At 38.7% G+C, this 17,204-nt stretch overlaps 2 protein-coding genes across 5 annotated transcripts; one reads left to right on the forward strand and one right to left on the reverse strand.

Moving 5' to 3' along the window:
* The first annotated feature begins 1,034 nt into the window (after nt 1-1,034).
* Nucleotides 1,035-2,309, forward strand: LOC107765079 (chlorophyll a-b binding protein 13, chloroplastic-like). Its single transcript, XM_016583686.2, has 3 exons — nt 1,035-1,229; nt 1,354-1,515; nt 1,703-2,309. The coding sequence occupies exons 1-3, from the start codon at nt 1,095-1,097 to the stop codon at nt 2,210-2,212; spliced, it is 807 nt and encodes a 268-aa protein (XP_016439172.1). The 5' UTR covers nt 1,035-1,094; the 3' UTR covers nt 2,213-2,309.
* Nucleotides 2,310-3,211: 902 nt separating this feature from the next.
* Nucleotides 3,212-17,004, reverse strand: LOC107765078 (myosin-2). Of its 4 annotated transcripts, none has more exons than XR_012701545.1 (25): nt 16,239-17,004; nt 15,865-15,966; nt 15,630-15,773; nt 15,391-15,541; nt 15,248-15,275; nt 14,926-15,094; nt 14,770-14,833; nt 14,621-14,634; nt 14,435-14,519; nt 13,401-13,504; nt 13,147-13,285; nt 12,428-12,546; nt 12,110-12,262; nt 11,925-12,014; nt 8,496-8,573; nt 7,911-8,066; nt 7,520-7,723; nt 7,182-7,387; nt 6,969-7,104; nt 6,366-6,495; nt 5,913-6,023; nt 5,742-5,842; nt 5,523-5,592; nt 4,826-5,029; nt 3,212-4,062 (listed from the first exon to the last, which is right to left on the reverse strand). XR_012701545.1 is itself a non-coding variant. In XM_016583683.2 (24 exons), the coding sequence occupies exons 1-24, from the start codon at nt 16,557-16,559 to the stop codon at nt 3,598-3,600; spliced, it is 3,474 nt and encodes a 1,157-aa protein (XP_016439169.1). In that variant the 5' UTR covers nt 16,560-17,004; the 3' UTR covers nt 3,212-3,597. The 4 variants fall into 4 exon arrangements, 2 of the variants coding, with proteins under 2 accessions (XP_016439169.1, XP_016439168.1); XR_012701546.1 differs by having other exon boundaries at nt 3,212-4,065; XM_016583683.2 differs by lacking the exon at nt 5,523-5,592.
* Between the last annotated feature and the right edge of the window lie 200 nt (nt 17,005-17,204).

Here is a 17,204-nt window from a genome sequence, read left to right on the forward strand (position 1 = left end):
TAGAAAGCAAAAAATGAATTTGTATTGCCTTGGCTTGCGTGTTACAATGTGTCTCTCAAAAGAAAAAAACCTCCCATTTATATAGTAGGAGAGTTCTATCACTAGTACAAGTCTAAAATGGGTAAAAAATCTTCATTTCTCGTTAATTACTGATCCGTAACCGACATCGAGCGAGATCCGCGCCGTGATATCCGGTCAGGTACTAATATCACGGCTCTTTATCCATCGTGTGTAATCACTTACCGTGTTCCCCAAGGTTTTAGAACTCGTTCTGGGTTCGGGGAGCGTCGCTTTATCACGCCCGGTGACGAACACACATCGTCCTTCTTACGTAGGTCTCGATTCGAAAGGTTCCCGGCATCGACTTCGGTCTCGAGCGTCCATGCCCTTCTTCCGTTTTTTACCGAAAAACAGGGGTATGCTCTATCCCCATTTTACCCGTATCAACGCTTATTGAGGATTCTAGATGAGGAGAAACTATTTAAATATAATTAGAGCTCGCCGTGGCGTGCATCGGGTTTGAAATAAACTAAGCTTTGACAAAAACTAATTAAAGTGGAATATGCCAAACTATCCAAAATTTTCAAATCTAGTAGTAATATTTATGTGCAAAAAGTTTTCATTATTTGTAAGCAGTCAAGTATCGTCGTTGGTAATTATTTCCAAGAGATTTTAAATTAAAACGTTTTAAAATTTGTAGATTATCTCTGCTTGTACGCGAGTAATGATGGATTGTGCAACACTATATATGAGTAGTCTTAACTCTGTTTTACAGTAGTAATTACTCAGTTATTAACAGTTTGCTACAGAAGGATAATAATCTGGATAGGAGGATATGACTTGGAGATACTCAAAAATCTACTAAACACTTCTCATTGGTTGATGCAGAAACTTAAAAGTATATCCGACCACAATTTTCTGTCCCTGCAACCTTAGCCACCCACGTAATATTGTCACTTTCTAAACACAAGAAGTAGTATCCTTTGGGATGGGACCCTCCATATTTTTCCAGCACTTGTATATATACATTGTGCAAGAAACTTAGTCAAATGTGAGGTCCAAGAGAGAGAAATCAAGAAAGGGAGAGAAAGAGAATGGCATCAATGGCATCAATGGCAGCAACCGGTAGCTCAGCCACTGTTGTTAGAGCAACTCCATTCTTGGGCCAGACCAAATATGCCAACCCTCTTAGAGATGTAGTTCCCATGGGCTCTGCCAAATTCACCATGGTAAATTTTTCATCTCGTTCTTTATGTATCGCGTAAGAAAATACTTAATTGATCAGTTGAACAACTATATTGCATCCGCTTATGCTAAGATGTGTTGTCTTGTCATTTTCTTCTATGTTGTTAGAGTAATGAATTGTGGTATGGACCTGATTGTGTCAAGTACTTGGGACCCTTTTCTGCTCAAACTCCTTCCTACTTGACTGGAGAATTCCCCGGTGATTACGGATGGGACACAGCTAGTTTATTAGCTGATCCTGAAGCCTTTGCAAAGAATAGAGCTCTTGAGGTACTTTCTTTTTCTTTTACTAGTAAGTTTCAAGTCCGTATAAAAGAGAAAAGTTATCGAACAATTATGGAAAAAAGGATAATTGATCTTCTAAATGTTACATAAGATTTGTATAACTGAGGACGACTAATTTAGGATTGAGACGTAGTTAATAGATTGATGCTGATTAAAATTGTAACAATTCCAGGTCATCCATGGGCGATGGGCCATGCTTGGGGCACTGGGTTGCATTACTCCAGAAGTTCTTGAGAAATGGGTGAAAGTGGATTTCAAAGAACCAGTATGGTTCAAAGCTGGAGCCCAAATCTTCAGTGAAGGAGGACTGGACTATTTGGGCAACCCAAACCTTGTCCATGCTCAGAGCATTCTAGCAGTTTTGGGCTTCCAAGTAGTGCTAATGGGCCTTGTAGAAGGTTTCAGAATTAATGGGCTTCCTGGAGTTGGTGATGGCAACAATCTTTACCCAGGTGGCCAGTACTTTGACCCACTTGATCTAGCAGATGACCCAACTACTTTTGCCGAGCTCAAGGTTAAGGAGATCAAGAATGGAAGATTGGCTATGTTTTCCATGTTCGGATTCTTCGTTCAAGCTATTGTCACTGGCAAAGGCCCTCTTGAGAACCTTTTGGATCACCTTGACAACCCTGTTGCTAACAATGCATGGCTTTATGCAACTAAGTTTGTTCCTGGCTCTTAAATTTTACATTTTGACTTCCTCCACAAGAGGCTTGTACCACTGATTCATTCAGAATGCAAATATTGGGCAGATGAAAACTATTTTACCATGTGATAAATACTCTTTAAGCCACTAGAATTTCATTTAACTCTTGTGATAATGACTACACCTCAATCCCAAGCAACGTAAAATTAACGTAAAAATAGCACAGGCTAGTCAGTTTTCGGACTGGTCATTCATAAATAACCAGTGTTTGCCAAGTTATTGAAAAATAGCCACTATTTTACTGCAACAGAAACCGGTCCAGCATAATATACTGGGGTTCGGTACACCTGTGTATGAACTTCCAGCATATTATGCTGGAACTCCAACACGCGAAAAGTTCCAGGAGATTCGAGCACCTGTGTATGAACTTCCAGCATATTATACAGGACCGGTATACTTTGCTTGAACTCCAGAATTCCATTATATTATGCTGGAGTTCTAGTATACTTATGCTGAAACTCCATTATATTATGCTAGAATTCCAATATACTTATGCTGGAGCTTCCAGTATAATATACTGGAGTATTTTCCGGATTTTGAACAGTGTTTTCTTTCAGATTTATCTTTACATGAAAAGTGGCTAAATTTCGATTACTTTGAAAGTGTGGCTATTTTTGAATGACCACTTGTAAATCTGACTATTTTTTAATTTCTCCCAAAATTAACTGTATGAATCTTCACCAATCATGTCAATACAATATAATATAAATTATTAAGTAAAAGCACAACGCAATCTCTATATTTTCTACTAGCATATAAATTTCTGACATAGATTAAAAACTCCTAAAAATACTGAACCTAAAGCAATTCGTGTTAACATGACCAAAACTAAGGGGCTTGTTACACGAATAGTCTATACGTAATAAAGTAGGTCAACAATGGCGAAAAGAGTTGAAGGGAGAAACAAGAAGAAGAATGCATATGCTATCTTTCTGTATGGACTTTGAGCTCCTTCAGCTCACAAGAAACAGGATATGAGATGAGAATAACAAACGCTCTCTATTACGTTTGGCAACTCATTATGGAGTTGTAAACAATCAAGTAATCACATCACCATCTTTCAGTAACAACTAATTACAACATTTGCTAAATGCAAAAGCATGTGGACTGAGAAAACTCTAGTCCTATTCTGGCAAAGCTATCTAATGTGTAATTCCACAACCTAGCATTGTTTACAGCAGGCTATTTACAAACAAGCTCTTAACTATCTAGGGGAGGGATCAGGGGATCCATAACCGAGCGCACACACTATTTCCCAATCTCCACCAACGCTGCTATATTACCAACCACAAGTTGGGAGAATTAGTTTCACCTATATATTTTAATACCTAAGGAAGAAAACGACTGATCTTAACCTAAAATCACTTGCTCTTCTTACCCCACCATTTTCTACGATTCTTCCCTGCTTTAGAACAACCAAGTTTGTGTACTTTTGTCTTTGTCTCCTTTAACCGGACCTTGTAATCTTTTTTCCATTCCTCAAACCTGCACTTCAGTCTTCGGTACTCATCTGCAGGATTAGTAGAATGTAACTGCCCTGGTTTCAAGTGAACAATTGCCAAGGCTTCATCGTCAAAATTCTGCTTTCGCTGCTCAAATTCCAGTGTGAGGTGGCTGACTATGGCTAAACCACCATTAACCTCTCTATTAGCTCCAACACCTAAGCTGTTGTTAGTAAATTTAACTGGAGTGCATCCCGCAGGAGTGTCCATAGATGTTGCGTCATCAGAATCATAATAGCGAGGAGATGGGGAACCTTCAGGCTTTCCAGGTCGACCAGTAGTATCACCAGCACCAAGACTGTTCTTGGCAGCAGCCAGACTAGCCTGCTTTGGCAAAACAATTGATGTATCACCAAATTAGAAATTTCATCATTCAATGTTACAGTTACCTTAGTATAAACTCAATTTCCAATAGAAATATAAAATACCATCAGCCAATCAAAGAAAATTCTGTTTTCATTTACTATCATCAGGCTTCAATTTTGTTTTCAGCCAATGAAAGGGACATGGTGATCAGCCAAGCAATAAAAATATTGTTTCAAAACAAAAGAAGATCTGCTGATGCGAATGATGAAAGGGACAAAGTAGACCAGCCAATGAAGGAAAATTTTTGTTTTCATTTACCATCATCAGGCTTCAATCTTCTTATTAAAAGAAATGGTAAGGATGCTATCTTTATACCCGATATCTCTCCAGACACGAGACACGGTAAAGAAAAAGGATGTTGCCTATCTCAGGAAAAATTATCATTTCTCAAACTAATTCTCAATTGGACCAGAGAAGTGAGAAGAAGCAGTAGCAATATCAGTAGAGCTCCATAGAACAACGGATACCAAGTACTCCCTCCGTCCCAATTTAGGTGACAATGTTCAGATTTCGAGAGTCAGATAATTATTCTTTAACTATAATTTTTCATAAGCCTTTTAAATATTTTAAAATTTTAATTATTGCGATTTATATTACTTTTTACGTAGTTTCCATATATGTAAATTTATTTCGAAAAAAAAGTTTGAATCTTGACAAAATGAAAAGTATCACATAAATTGGGACGGATTAACTATCTAGGATCATATTGCAGCTTACTCACCTGCAATGATGCCGTTTGCTTTTGCCACATCTCTTCCATTGACCTCATCTTGACCTCATATTCTAGGCATCGGGCCTCGAATAGGTTTACTTGTTCCTTCAGGGCAACATTTTCCATTTCCTTCTCTCCAAGGGTTGCCTCAGCCTTTAAAACCCGCCTTTCGAGGTCTTCTACAGCAGAAGGTAAAATTTCTCGAGGCAACTCCTGCTTGCATAAAAAATTCAAACTTACTACAGCATCAATCAGGTTCTCAAGCAGTCAAAAAAAAATATTAAAGACTACAGTGTTGCCTCCACTGTTTGCATTTAGGCTAATATCAGACTTCAAGACTGAGAAGCCATAGTGCAATAAGAATTAAGAAAAAAGGAAAGCAAGAAAATGAAGCCATTATCCTGATTGATCAGTCAGTAACTCTTCGCAAGCTGTTCTTTTTTTCTTTTTTTTTTGCTTCTACAAGGGGAGTGGGGAAGGACTAATGTATAAACCAAAAAAGGCCTCCCTACCCAGTTTTCCCTCACTGTCTTTTTCTTTCAATCTTAATAATGAAATACTCGGCATTTTCGAGATGCCAATGCATTTCATCTTCCAAAGTAAGAATAAAACAAGGAAAAAGACTCCCCCGAACCCTGAAATCAGAAATGCAATTGCATACCCAAAATTGGATTCCAAAAAAAATGAAAAAAAAAAAAAGGAATACCTAAAGTTGGCTTCATCAAACAGGCCACCAAATTCTTAAAGATATTAGTCCCGAAGCAGATTTTACAATTCTGAACGAAGAAAGAAGAAAAGTTCAATAAAAATGTATGGAAAAGCTTTTATAGAAAACCAATTATTCTGTTATATGTTCAATTAAGAGAACAAAAACTGAGGCAAAGTGACCTAGTAAGGATATCTTTGAATCCTTATGATAGAGTACCTTGACCTCCATTTTTCTGCCTGTTTTTGGGATGTCTACATTTAACGTTTTTGCACTCTGCAGTTTATTAAGATCCTTTCGAGCCAACCATCCACGAATAGCTGCAATAAAAAAGACGTGTAAATCTATTTGATTTCATAATCACAGAGATACCAATACAAATAACTTTACCTGATTGTATCTGCACAACAGCCACCAGCTGCTCATCATTTTTGTGAGCCACCTTCACCTTAGATCCCACCGAAGTATTATACCGGTTTCTTGCTATTTCACCCCGAATAACTACAAGAACGAATTTTGAGTCAGAATATCAGGTAAAATTCAGCATTATTGGAAGTCTTAAAATTTTACTATATTGATGCATCAGCTCAGAATTGAACTGGTTTATATCACTAGCTACTTTGGAACTTTCAGCATTGCTTCAAATAGCAGGAAATTATATATTTATTCTTTTTCTAAAATCATCGGAATGGCAGCCCTGGAACACTTTGAAGATATCTAATGTGGTCTTCAAATGGACAAATACTCATAAAAAACTGATAGACACAACATTGTTCATGAATATCATCTTCTATTGTATTCAAAAGAAAAAGGAAAAAAGAGTTGCAAAGGGATCCGCTTTACATGATTGAAGTGTGATTACTCCTCCTTTCAGCTCATGGAAGTAACGACGAGCACGATGACCACGAAAGCACTTCTGCACCTCAAGAGTACCTTGCAGAACTTGGTTTCTCACATCCTCCAATGCAGCAATCTACATGTTAGAGAGACAGAAGTTCAAAGATAGGCACACAAAAGGAAATCCAATCTTCAATAGTATAAACCCATTGCCTCATTAGAAGACTGTATAGGTCATACATATCAGAGGAAATATGTTAGCCATAAACCATATTTTCCTTCATTTCTGATTGTTGTCCTTTCCAATATGCATGGGACTACTCACAAGCCTTCTTCAAAAGGACATAACACATTTTGGCCTCAATGTGATGTCACCAGTTTGGAAGACACAACACATTTTTTTTTTAAAAAGGATGGTGTCCCGGCCAGCTTGCGCTCATATCAACGCACCACACTTTTATTTGTCATAATTTGCTTCAACTATATAGTAGTAAAAATTAGAAAAGACTTAAACTTTCTGGTGTGTCTTTTTGATGATTAGGGCAATGACATTATTGTTTGAAAAGAAAACCTATCTTCATGTCAGAAAACGAGGAACTATGAGCTCACCTGTCCTGCTCGGAAATATAACTTTGTATATCCAACTTGGTACAGTTCCGGAAGAATATCAAACTGCTGAAGAATGGCAACTGACATACTTAGAGGATCTTGACATGCATTATCCTTCACCAGAAGGAAGCCGTACCTAAAATACCGCATTCATATAAGTCGAAAAGCAACCAAAAAACAAGTCAGCGACAAACTAAGGATCAAGTATGTCACCTGCTTGTGAATTCTTGATGTGTTAACCTAGTAGGATAGCCAGATCTTGATATTCTAACCACCTCAAGAACACCACAGGATCTGAGCTGTTGTATGACAAGATCTTTGTCACACATGCCAGGAACCTGCTTATTATTTGGTTTTATGCAGCATATGAAGTGTGGTGTTGTATTTTCCAAATGCTGCATCAGTTTGAACAAATGATCCTGCCAGAAGTTTTTGATAAAGGACAACCTTGAGCAACTATCGGGGTATCCTAAGATACAAACTTTTATTTTCTAAAGTGTTCAGTTTGTTAGCATGATCAAGTTCTATAGAGAAGTTAAGAAAATAACCACCTTAAACTTAGTTGCAACACTATGCTTCTGAAAATCTGGCACCCCTGTATAGGTTGATGGACTTGAGAATTCTGTATCTTCATTAGCAGAAATAGAGGCAAACAGCCGAGGTAGCTGGCCGCCACTTGATGAGAGTAGCTGAATAATGTCAGAATGCAGTGCATCTCTGTTCTTTTCTAAGAAGCCAGTTGCATCATAAGTAACCTGGAAGAAACAAATACAAATAATTACTTTGTCCAGAGTTAGACAACTACAATGAGTAATTAACTCGGAGATTCCATAGAGTTAGACAAACTGAGTAATTAAGTACTAGATGACAAGAAAATACTACTTAATATCCGTAGAACTATAGCACATGACAAGAAAAGATGCATTTATAAAAGAAACTGACCTCTCCAGCATAATGGCGAATGCGAAATTCTTCTCTTTCGCCTTTAAAGCAAGGGTCCGATTTGATGTGCTGCTGAAGTTTACTCGCGAAGGTCAAATCAGTGGCCTTTAGGGAATTTGATTCTTCATTCAACAAAGATATAAGCCCAATGGGTTTCTGCAAAATGGAAAATGACAGTTCATCGATCAACTGGTATGTCCATTCAAATACATGTGGTAAATTGCGTAGCCAAAATACAGAGATCTTCTTTATGATTGACTCGATATATTGCATTTTCACTACTTAACCCATAAGAAGGAATACAACGACAAGAAAATTGTGGTGGCAGCTATATCAAATAGAACTTGTGACAATACGAACAGATGCATTTTTATCCTTTGCATCCAACTCAACAATTAAACATGGAAAGAGTAAGACTAAACGGGAAAAAGATGTAAAAGGCCAAAAAGGAAAAAGAGCAACAACAGTGTGATTGCGTAATTAAGAACGAAAGTAAACGCATAATCCAGGACAGAAGAAAGCTAGCAGATTATATAAACTCCTGACGCCAAGTAAATAGGAAAAAGAACCAAAAGGCAGAAATACCTTTTCAAAAAGATCCAGGCACTCTTGGTTGTCTTCAAAATCTACTTTTGTCCAATCAATTCCGTCCAATTCATATTCCTGATACGAAAACCATCAGTTCTTGCATCGACATCAAAAAATGATGCTGTAAGGAATATCTTCAGGAGAGTAATAAAGCCCGAAAATACCACAGGAAAACTACAGACAGGAAAAATCTGAGTCTAACAATCTTGTGTTTTTCTGCGTAACATAAAAATTTCTGCAGCAGCCACTGATCTTAAATGCCCTAATAGTTTCTGTAGAAGGTAATTACTCTACGGTTGATAAGGAAGTAGGGTACTAGCAGTACAAACAAAATAATCAATACAATTGAAATGAGAAAAAAGTGAATAGAGAGGAAGAGAGAGCGTATTGTTTTATTCAACAGTCCAAATCCACGATCGTACAATGTTTCCTTTGAATATGTAAAGTACAAGGCAAATTCTAAGTACCTTTGTAAAGTAGGGGTAAGGTCTGCGTACACACTACCCTCGCCAGACCCCACTTGTGGGATTACACTGGGTTTTTTGTTGTTGTTGTTGTACAAGGCTAATTCTAAGAAAGCTTACAACAACAACGCAGTGGAGTCCCACAAGTGGGGTCTGGGAGGTTAGTATGTACGCAGACCTAACCCCTACCCTGGGGAGGTAGAGAGGCTGTTTCCGAGAGACCCTCGGCTCGAGATGAAATTCTAAGAAAGCTTATGAGTGAAAATGGAAACAGCATTAAGTATGGAAAGTAAGCTGAGAGCTGGAAGTAGTAAGCTTGAAGTTTGATTGCCCTGATGACAGGTGATAAAGATTGGATTAGATGCCTTCGCTCGTTCATTAGTCCGAATTATATAGGACATGGGTCTCTTAGGGTCCAAGTGTAGGTGGAGTCTCCATTGAAGAGACACGAATGAGGTCATGGACCATTATGGTGCAAATCTCCCCCAGATTGTTCGGGGTTGATTGAGAAGTTTCTTGACTCTCAACCTTATCCGTTAAGATTCGGGCAGAGGAATTGGCGCGGGGGCGTCGTGGGCTTAACAAATTGAAGTCATGGCCAGTAAATATAGGGCGCTCGTATCATTGTTCCGGCTCGTAAGGGACGGTTTAAGAATGGACATTTTATCCCGGAACTGGTCGTATTGAGTCAGTCGTGCAAGGAGTCGGTCACAGGCTTTGAGCCTTGGAGAGGGACGGTTTGTCCGGGGTTTTTTATTGTTGTTGTTGTACAAGGCTAATTCTAAGAAAGCTTACAACAACAACGCAGTGGAGTCCCACAAGTGGGGTCTGCGAGGTTAGTATGTACGCAGACCTAACCCCTACCCTGGGAAGGTAGAGAGGCTGTTTCCGAGAGACCCTCGGCTCGAGATGAAATTCCAAGAAAGCTTATGAGTGAAAATGAAAACAGCATTAAGTATGGAAAGTAAGCTGAGAGCTGGAAGTAGTAAGCTTGAAGTTTGATTGCCCTGATGACAGGTGATAAAGATTGGATTAGATGCCTTCGCTCGTTCATTAGTCCGAATTATATAGGACATGGGTCTCTTAGGGTCCAAGTGTAGGTGGAGTCTTCATTGAAGAGACACGAATGAGGTCATGGACCATTATGGTGCAAATCTCCCCCAGATTGTTCGGGGTTAATTGAGAAGTTTCTTGACTCTCAACCTTATCCGTTAAGATTCGGGCAGAGGAATTGGCGCGGGGGCGTCGTGGGCTTAACAAATTGAAGTCATGGCCAGTAAATATAGGGCGCTCGTATCATTGTTCCGGCTCGTAAGGGACGGTTTAAGAATGGACATTTTATCCCGGAACTGGTCGTATTGAGTCAGTCGTGCAAGGAGTCGGTCACAGGCTTTGAGCCTTGGAGAGGGACGGTTTGTCCGGGGTTTTTTATTGTTGTTGTTGTACAAGGCTAATTCTAAGAAAGCTTACAACAACAACGCAGTGGAGTCCCACAAGTGGGGTAGACCTAACCCCTACCCTGGGAAGGTAGAGAGGCTGTTTCCGAGAGACCCTCGGCTCGAGATGAAATTCTAAGAAAGCTTATGAGTGAAAATGGAAACAGCATTAAGTATGGAAAGTAAGCTGAGAGCTGGAAGTAGTAAGCTTGAAGTTTGATTGCCCTGATGACAGGTGATAAAGATTGGATTAGATGCCTTCGCTCGTTCATTAGTCCGAATTATATAGGACATGGGTCTCTTAGGGTCCAAGTGTAGGTGGAGTCTCCATTGAAGAGACACGAATGAGGTCATGGACCATTATGGTGCAAATCTCCCCCAGATTGTTCAGGGTTGATTGAGAAGTTTCTTGACTCTCAACCTTATCCGTTAAGATTCGGGCAGAGGAATTGGCGCGGGGGCGTCGTGGGCTTAACAAATTGAAGTCATGGCCAGTAAATATAGGGCGCTCGTATCATTGTTCCGGCTCGTAAGGGACGGTTTAAGAATGGACATTTTATCCCGGAACTGGTCGTATTGAGTCAGTCGTGCAAGGAGTCGGTCACAGGCTTTGAGCCTTGGAGAGGGACGGTTTGTCCGGGGTTTTTTGTTGTTGTTGTTGTACAAGGCTAATTCTAAGAAAGCTTACAACAACAACGCAGTGGAGTCCCACAAGTGGGGTCTGGGAGGTTAGTATGTACGCAGACCTAACCCCTACCCTGGGGAGGTAGAGAGGCTGTTTCCGAGAGACCCTCGGCTCGAGATGAAATTCTAAGAAAGCTTATGAGTGAAAATGGAAACAGCATTAAGTATGGAAAGTAAGCTGAGAGCTGGAAGTAGTAAGCTTGAAGTTTGATTGCCCTGATGACAGGTGATAAAGATTGGATTAGATGCCTTCGCTCGTTCATTAGTCCGAATTATATAGGACATGGGTCTCTTAGGGTCCAAGTGTAGGTGGAGTCTCCATTGAAGAGACACGAATGAGGTCATGGACCATTATGGTGCAAATCTCCCCCAGATTGTTCGGGGTTGATTGAGAAGTTTCTTGACTCTCAACCTTATCCGTTAAGATTCGGGCAGAGGAATTGGCGCGGGGGCGTCGTGGGCTTAACAAATTGAAGTCATGGCCAGTAAATATAGGGCGCTCGTATCATTGTTCCGGCTCGTAAGGGACGGTTTAAGAATGGACATTTTATCCCGGAACTGGTCGTATTGAGTCAGTCATGCGAGGAGGCGGTCACAGGCTTTGAGCCTTGGAGAGGGACGGTTTGTCCGGGGCTTAGCTAGTTTAGCACGCGTAAGGCACGTGCTATTTTTGACAACTACAATTTCTCAGCTCCAGTTCTCATAAAAAGTTTCACTCATTATAGTCAGCTTATGCAAAACCGGTAAAGAGACTTCTTTTTACCTCCTTTCAGTTAAAGAAGTTAGTAGAGGAAAGGGACGAAGCAATAAGAATGAACTTGGAAGGATCATGATATGCTTACCTCTTGTTCAAGTTTCAAAAGATGTCGGTTGACATGCTGCCGGAGCCTCTCATTTGCATAGTTTATGCAAAATTGTTCAAAACTGTTTCTCTGAAAAGTGGGAATGGGACGGTCAAGTTGGATACAAGGAATCTTCCTATGCAGTATAATAGTTCTTTTTTTTTTTAAAACAGAAATAAGTTTACCTTAAATGATTCAAAACCATAAATATCCAGAATATTTATGGATCTACCCGTCTGTTCTTTACCCATTGCAAGCTTTCTGTTCATTTGATCAACTATCCAGTCAAACAAGTTTGCATAAATGAACTTTGCCAATGTATCTCTTCTATCAGTTGCCTGAATCAGATTCAACATGAGTCACGTTCTCAAGAGAAGAAATAGGAGTGATAAATTCATATATAAGAATAATTAATGAAAATAGCACATCTTCTGGTAAATATCAGGATGAAAATGTGAAGAAAGAAAATCAGCAAGAGATGGAATATAAGCACTTCGATTAACCTGCTCCATAGTTAAACTCTTGGCAACCTTATCCTTGCCGACTTGTATTTGGCGTGTTGATAAAGCTAGCATGAGGTCACTTACACTACATCCAATCAAGCTAGCAGCATTTGTAACAGCTGCAAGATAAAAGATGGTGAGAAACCAAACAGATAAACAGCCTCCATGGAAGCACAGAATATAAATGAATACTAAAAAGTTGAAGACCTTGCGAACAAAGTGAAGCAAGAAACTTCACAATTATTGTTACAAAGTAAGACAATACAAGAGGTGCAGGAAAGAATTATCATAAGAAGCATAAGAGATTTGCATGAATCACAACAACAGAGGCTCTATAACAATGTAAAACACTCATGGCCCAAAAAGTGGACAAGCCTAAGAGAGACCCTCAAAATTGCAGAGAAATGGAGTTAACAAGAGTACTCCTGGAGTTAACATAACTACTCCAGAGAAAAGCAGCCAACTGACAATGAGAAATATGATAGACTGTCCTTTACTCAAAATGGAAGAAAGTGTTTAAGCTGAAACCTATTATATGGATGCTGAGCAAAAGCTAAGTCAAGAGATTCACAGTTGGAAAGCTAACTTACAATTGACCAAGTGTACAATTACTTATATATGTATAAGATTATGAAAATCATATCTGTATTTACTTTCAGATTGAACAAAAGTAGAAGAGGATCAACATTAGCTAATGCTACATTGACAAGATAGCACACCTTCACTTTGCACAACTTCAACATGGATTGCATTGTCAATTACTTGGAATGTTATATTTCCCAGCCATAGAACTGAAGCAATCATCTGAAAAACATGCTCTTGATCCCTTTCAGAAATCCTAAAAGTATTTAGGGCTTCCTGGTGAAAGTAAGAGAAACAAAGGAAATAATTACAAAAAAGATCCAGCACGGCATTGAACTGAAAGAACAGAAATCAAACATAAGTTGACCATGTCTTATCCCTGAAGGCTCACCATAAGCTTATGAAATTCCTCAGCATCATCGACATAATGGATCACCAAGCAGTCACTCTGGTTGAGATATTTGTATTCTGATGCACCTTTTAACTTAAGTTTATCTGAGAATGAATCACATAGAAGTTCTCAAGAAGAAATCTTTCCGCAACTTCTATAACTAATTTATCAACAAAAAAAAAAATCCTTAACTAACACCCCTGCCCTCCTAAAGAAGAGAAATAGAAAATTTATAGAGCACCAGAAAGAAATAAAAGAGTCTGTTCAATCTCTTTTTTTTTAAATCAAGAAAAAGTCAGTTCAATCTCTTAAATGTACTCTTTTCTAGTAAAACAAAAAATTATATACACATAATATAGAAAGAACTTCCATTAAACAGAGTTTTTTACTCCAATAAAATTTCTCACTTTATAAATGATTCATAAGCTGTATGCCTAACTTCTAGATTTTCCTGCTCCGGAGTTCCACTTCTATCTTTTTTACTAATAACAGTGTTGTCCAGGCTAACTTGCACAGCTCTCATATTTCACAGGTTGGGTGCATCCTCCCACCAGAACATACGTTATTGGGTCACTCTACCCACAAAGCTTAGGGATGGAAGACACCACCTAATTTTGTCGCCTCTGCTGGGATTCAATCGCTTGGTCCTCATGGTTTTCTTTTCAGCTTAGACCACCTTCGGATGCAGTCCCACTTCCATGTTTAGGAACATCTTGTTGGATTACTAAGTTTTGTGACTACTAATTTACTCTTGTATCCTATTATATTGATGTTTACAACTTCAAAATCACAGCCCTCGCTTCATCTTTAAGATCACAGAAGTTTCAGTTCAGGGAAAGATATGCAGAAAACATCTCAGGAGTTGTAACCACACAGCATCAGAAACAGAAGTTGTTTGGGCAATGAAGTTACATCGCTGATTAATTGAACAATCACAACCAATGGAGACGGCAATATTTAAAGCCATGTGAAGTCCTACGAGTGAAATAAGCAACAAAAAAACCACAATAGAAGGTCTGGTATCAATTGCAGACCTCTCAAAGTAGTTGGAGCCCCGGCACATAGTTGGTAAAAGATATGATAGGACCTCTCTCCATTGACCAGCTGAACTACTCTTGACTGCCCAAAGAAGACATTATGTTTCAAGAGAATTAGATTGCAATTGTACTGATATAAATGCAACAACAAAAACCAGGGTAGAGAGGAGAAGAAAATCCCACCTTTTCAAGAAGTACTACTCATAGTTTTCGCATTAGCACATTGGACATGCACAAAGAAGTATAAAAGTCAGTAACAATGCTAAAACAGTTATGAAAGGACAATTACAATAAATTGCATTCTTTGAATCAAACTTCGTAGGCACACTTACAGGTTTGTATTTTAGCACTGCATATCCTCCCTGTTGCACTAAAATGAATTTCAATCAACTTTCCCTGCATCCATCAGGGACAACTGTCAGAACAAGTGCAACAAATGGGGAAATAAAGGAAAGTAAACGAGAAAAGAATCAGCCATAGAGACTGACAAATCGACTAGAGTTGTTGTTCTTGGAAGTTTTGGCATTCCCAAAGGCCTCCAATATGTAGCTTGTTTGCAGCACCTCCCTCTCTATTCCATTCCTGCCTCCACCAATCATAGCCAAGTATTCCATTGCAATCTTTGCTGTTTCCGTCTTCCCAGATCCACTTTCCCCACTGTATGATATGAAGAGATATTTGTTCCTCCCAGTCATTAAAATCACCATGATTTGATAATTACTATCTAAGACATCAATCATTGAACCAGAGTAGAAATACACATTAAGTATCTCGCATCACTAAAGATAACAAAGAGACATTTTCACCAACCTTATGATAATAGATTGACTTGTTTCATCTGCACGATTCAAAAGGTAAAAGCAAAGAAATTAGGATCAGCTTGCATCTAAAGTTTTTAAAAGAGCTAACAACTTTTTTTGTATAATAACAATGAGTATGGTTCCGTGGAAAACCTTCCATCATTCGATCGTATGCAGTGTCAGCAATAGAATAAACATGAGGATCATTCAAGAGCTTCTGTCTGTAAGCTGTAACAAATTCGTCCCCATACAATTGGATATCTTTGAAGGGATTGATTGCTATTAAGACAGGCCCTGCCTTACTCTGCAAGCATAGCGGGACAGGAAAAAATTAAAAGTGGAGATACATGAAATTACAAAACGAGGCATATATGCAGTTTAGTGTTACGCACATATATTATGTCCTGTGCATATCTGTGTTGAAGGTTGTGAAGAACTGATGGCTCGTTCAAATAACTAAGTTGCATTAGATCATCCACACCCTCAAGAACATCTGGATTAGCAGGTAAAAGCTCTCCTACAGGCACTGTCACAATCTATAGTATGACACAATGTTCTTTTAAGTCAGATGCAGCTGTTAAATTTAAATATTCATCATTAGGAAATAACAGGAATACGTGAACTCACACTGTGATCAGATAGGAGTACTGTAGCTTTCTCTCCTGAAGATGATTGAATCTGTCCTGATACCCATTGTCCATTCCTTAGGCGACACCAGATGCGAAGCTTCTGAAACACAAATAAACACAAATATAGCTCTAAGTTACATAACAAAATCATCTTAGAACAACCTTGAAATGTTACACTAGTAAACAAAGCAAACACAATTGACAAAACACGTGGAGCTAAAAAACTACGCACTAATCAATCATTGAATCAAGGCAATTAATAAGAATAACTACAAAAACAACGGATCAATCTAAAACTAGAGTTATATGAATAAAGACAGTAAATTTACAGAAATGAAGACAAATGCACTAATGACAGTAACTATTTTTTACCTTGTTAATAAAATAATTGATGTTAGGTTCCATTCCTTTAACCTTCTTATAAGCCCCAAAATTAGCATTCCTTTGCAACCCTTTAGACTCTTCTAATTTCTTGCTAGTATTCTTCTCCAATTCAACTTCGCCTTCAATTCCGAAGCTATTGGGTAACGTTCTCTTAGGTGAGGGAGGCCTAGTCTTGGATTTAAGCTTGGGCCGAGCCGGTAATGCCGGTGGCAAGTCTTTGGGCTTCTCACTTTCGTCCCTTTGCCGGAGAGTCTCCAGCATTTCCTCTAACGAACTACGTGCCATAGAATTATGCGAAACGGACAACATCCTTTTTTTCCTCAGAAGCAAGAATTATATGTACAAAAATGTTCTCATTCCAATTAGGAAAATAAAAGGGAACTTCTTTTTAGGCTAAATCAAGAACATGGGGTGGCTCATTATGTCGAGAAAACAAGCCTTTTGAGGAAGACAGAGAATAAGAGAAGCAAAATTGTCTAAAGCCATAAATAGATTTATCTAATGAAGAAAGAAGCTTTTTTTTTTCTGGTTTATCAAAAAGAAAAGGGGAAAAGGATGTTCACTTTTGTGTGCCGTGTGTTGGTTGGTTTTATTTTTAGAAAAACAAAAACTGCCGTTCAGATAGAACCAAAATAGAAAATAATGGATATGAGATTTTGAAAATTTATCATTTTTGGTCGAGTACGTAGTAGGATGATTTGGATTGAAGGAACCGTTGGATTTAGATAGAGGAAATTTAAATAAATTTGAATTTAGTGGGGGCCTGGATATACACGTAGTAGTGCTAATATACTTGCTAAAATAGCGTAGACCTGAAATTTTGAGGTGGCAGACAGAGACATCTGAAAGGGAAGCGGATAAAATGGGACATATTGTGGAATCTAAATTTGGTCCTATAGCTCACTCTAATTACACTTATAGGGGCTGTTTGGTTAGAGATATTAATTCCAGCAT

The sequence above is a fragment of the Nicotiana tabacum genome, chromosome 2, assembly GCF_000715075.1.
Source record: "Nicotiana tabacum cultivar K326 chromosome 2, ASM71507v2, whole genome shotgun sequence".
Lineage (NCBI taxonomy): Eukaryota > Viridiplantae > Streptophyta > Magnoliopsida > Solanales > Solanaceae > Nicotiana > Nicotiana tabacum.

Excerpts from the sequence above, each read along its gene's own strand:
- LOC107765079 (XM_016583686.2), top strand. The coding sequence starts at position 1,095 with ATGGCATCAATGGCATCAATGGCAGCAACCGGTAGCTCAGCCACTGTT. Across the intron at positions 1,230-1,353 it reads GCTCTGCCAAATTCACCATG|AGTAATGAATTGTGGTATGG; the intron begins GTAAATTTTTCA and ends CTATGTTGTTAG. Across the intron at positions 1,516-1,702 it reads CAAAGAATAGAGCTCTTGAG|GTCATCCATGGGCGATGGGC; the intron begins GTACTTTCTTTT and ends TAACAATTCCAG.
- LOC107765078 (XM_016583682.2), bottom strand. The coding sequence starts at position 16,559 with ATGTTGTCCGTTTCGCATAATTCTATGGCACGTAGTTCGTTAGAGGAA. Across the intron at positions 12,547-13,146 it reads TGAAGTTGTGCAAAGTGAAG|CTGTTACAAATGCTGCTAGC; the intron begins GTGTGCTATCTT and ends TTTATCTTGCAG. Across the intron at positions 6,496-6,968 it reads TATATTTCCGAGCAGGACAG|ATTGCTGCATTGGAGGATGT; the intron begins GTGAGCTCATAG and ends TCTAACATGTAG.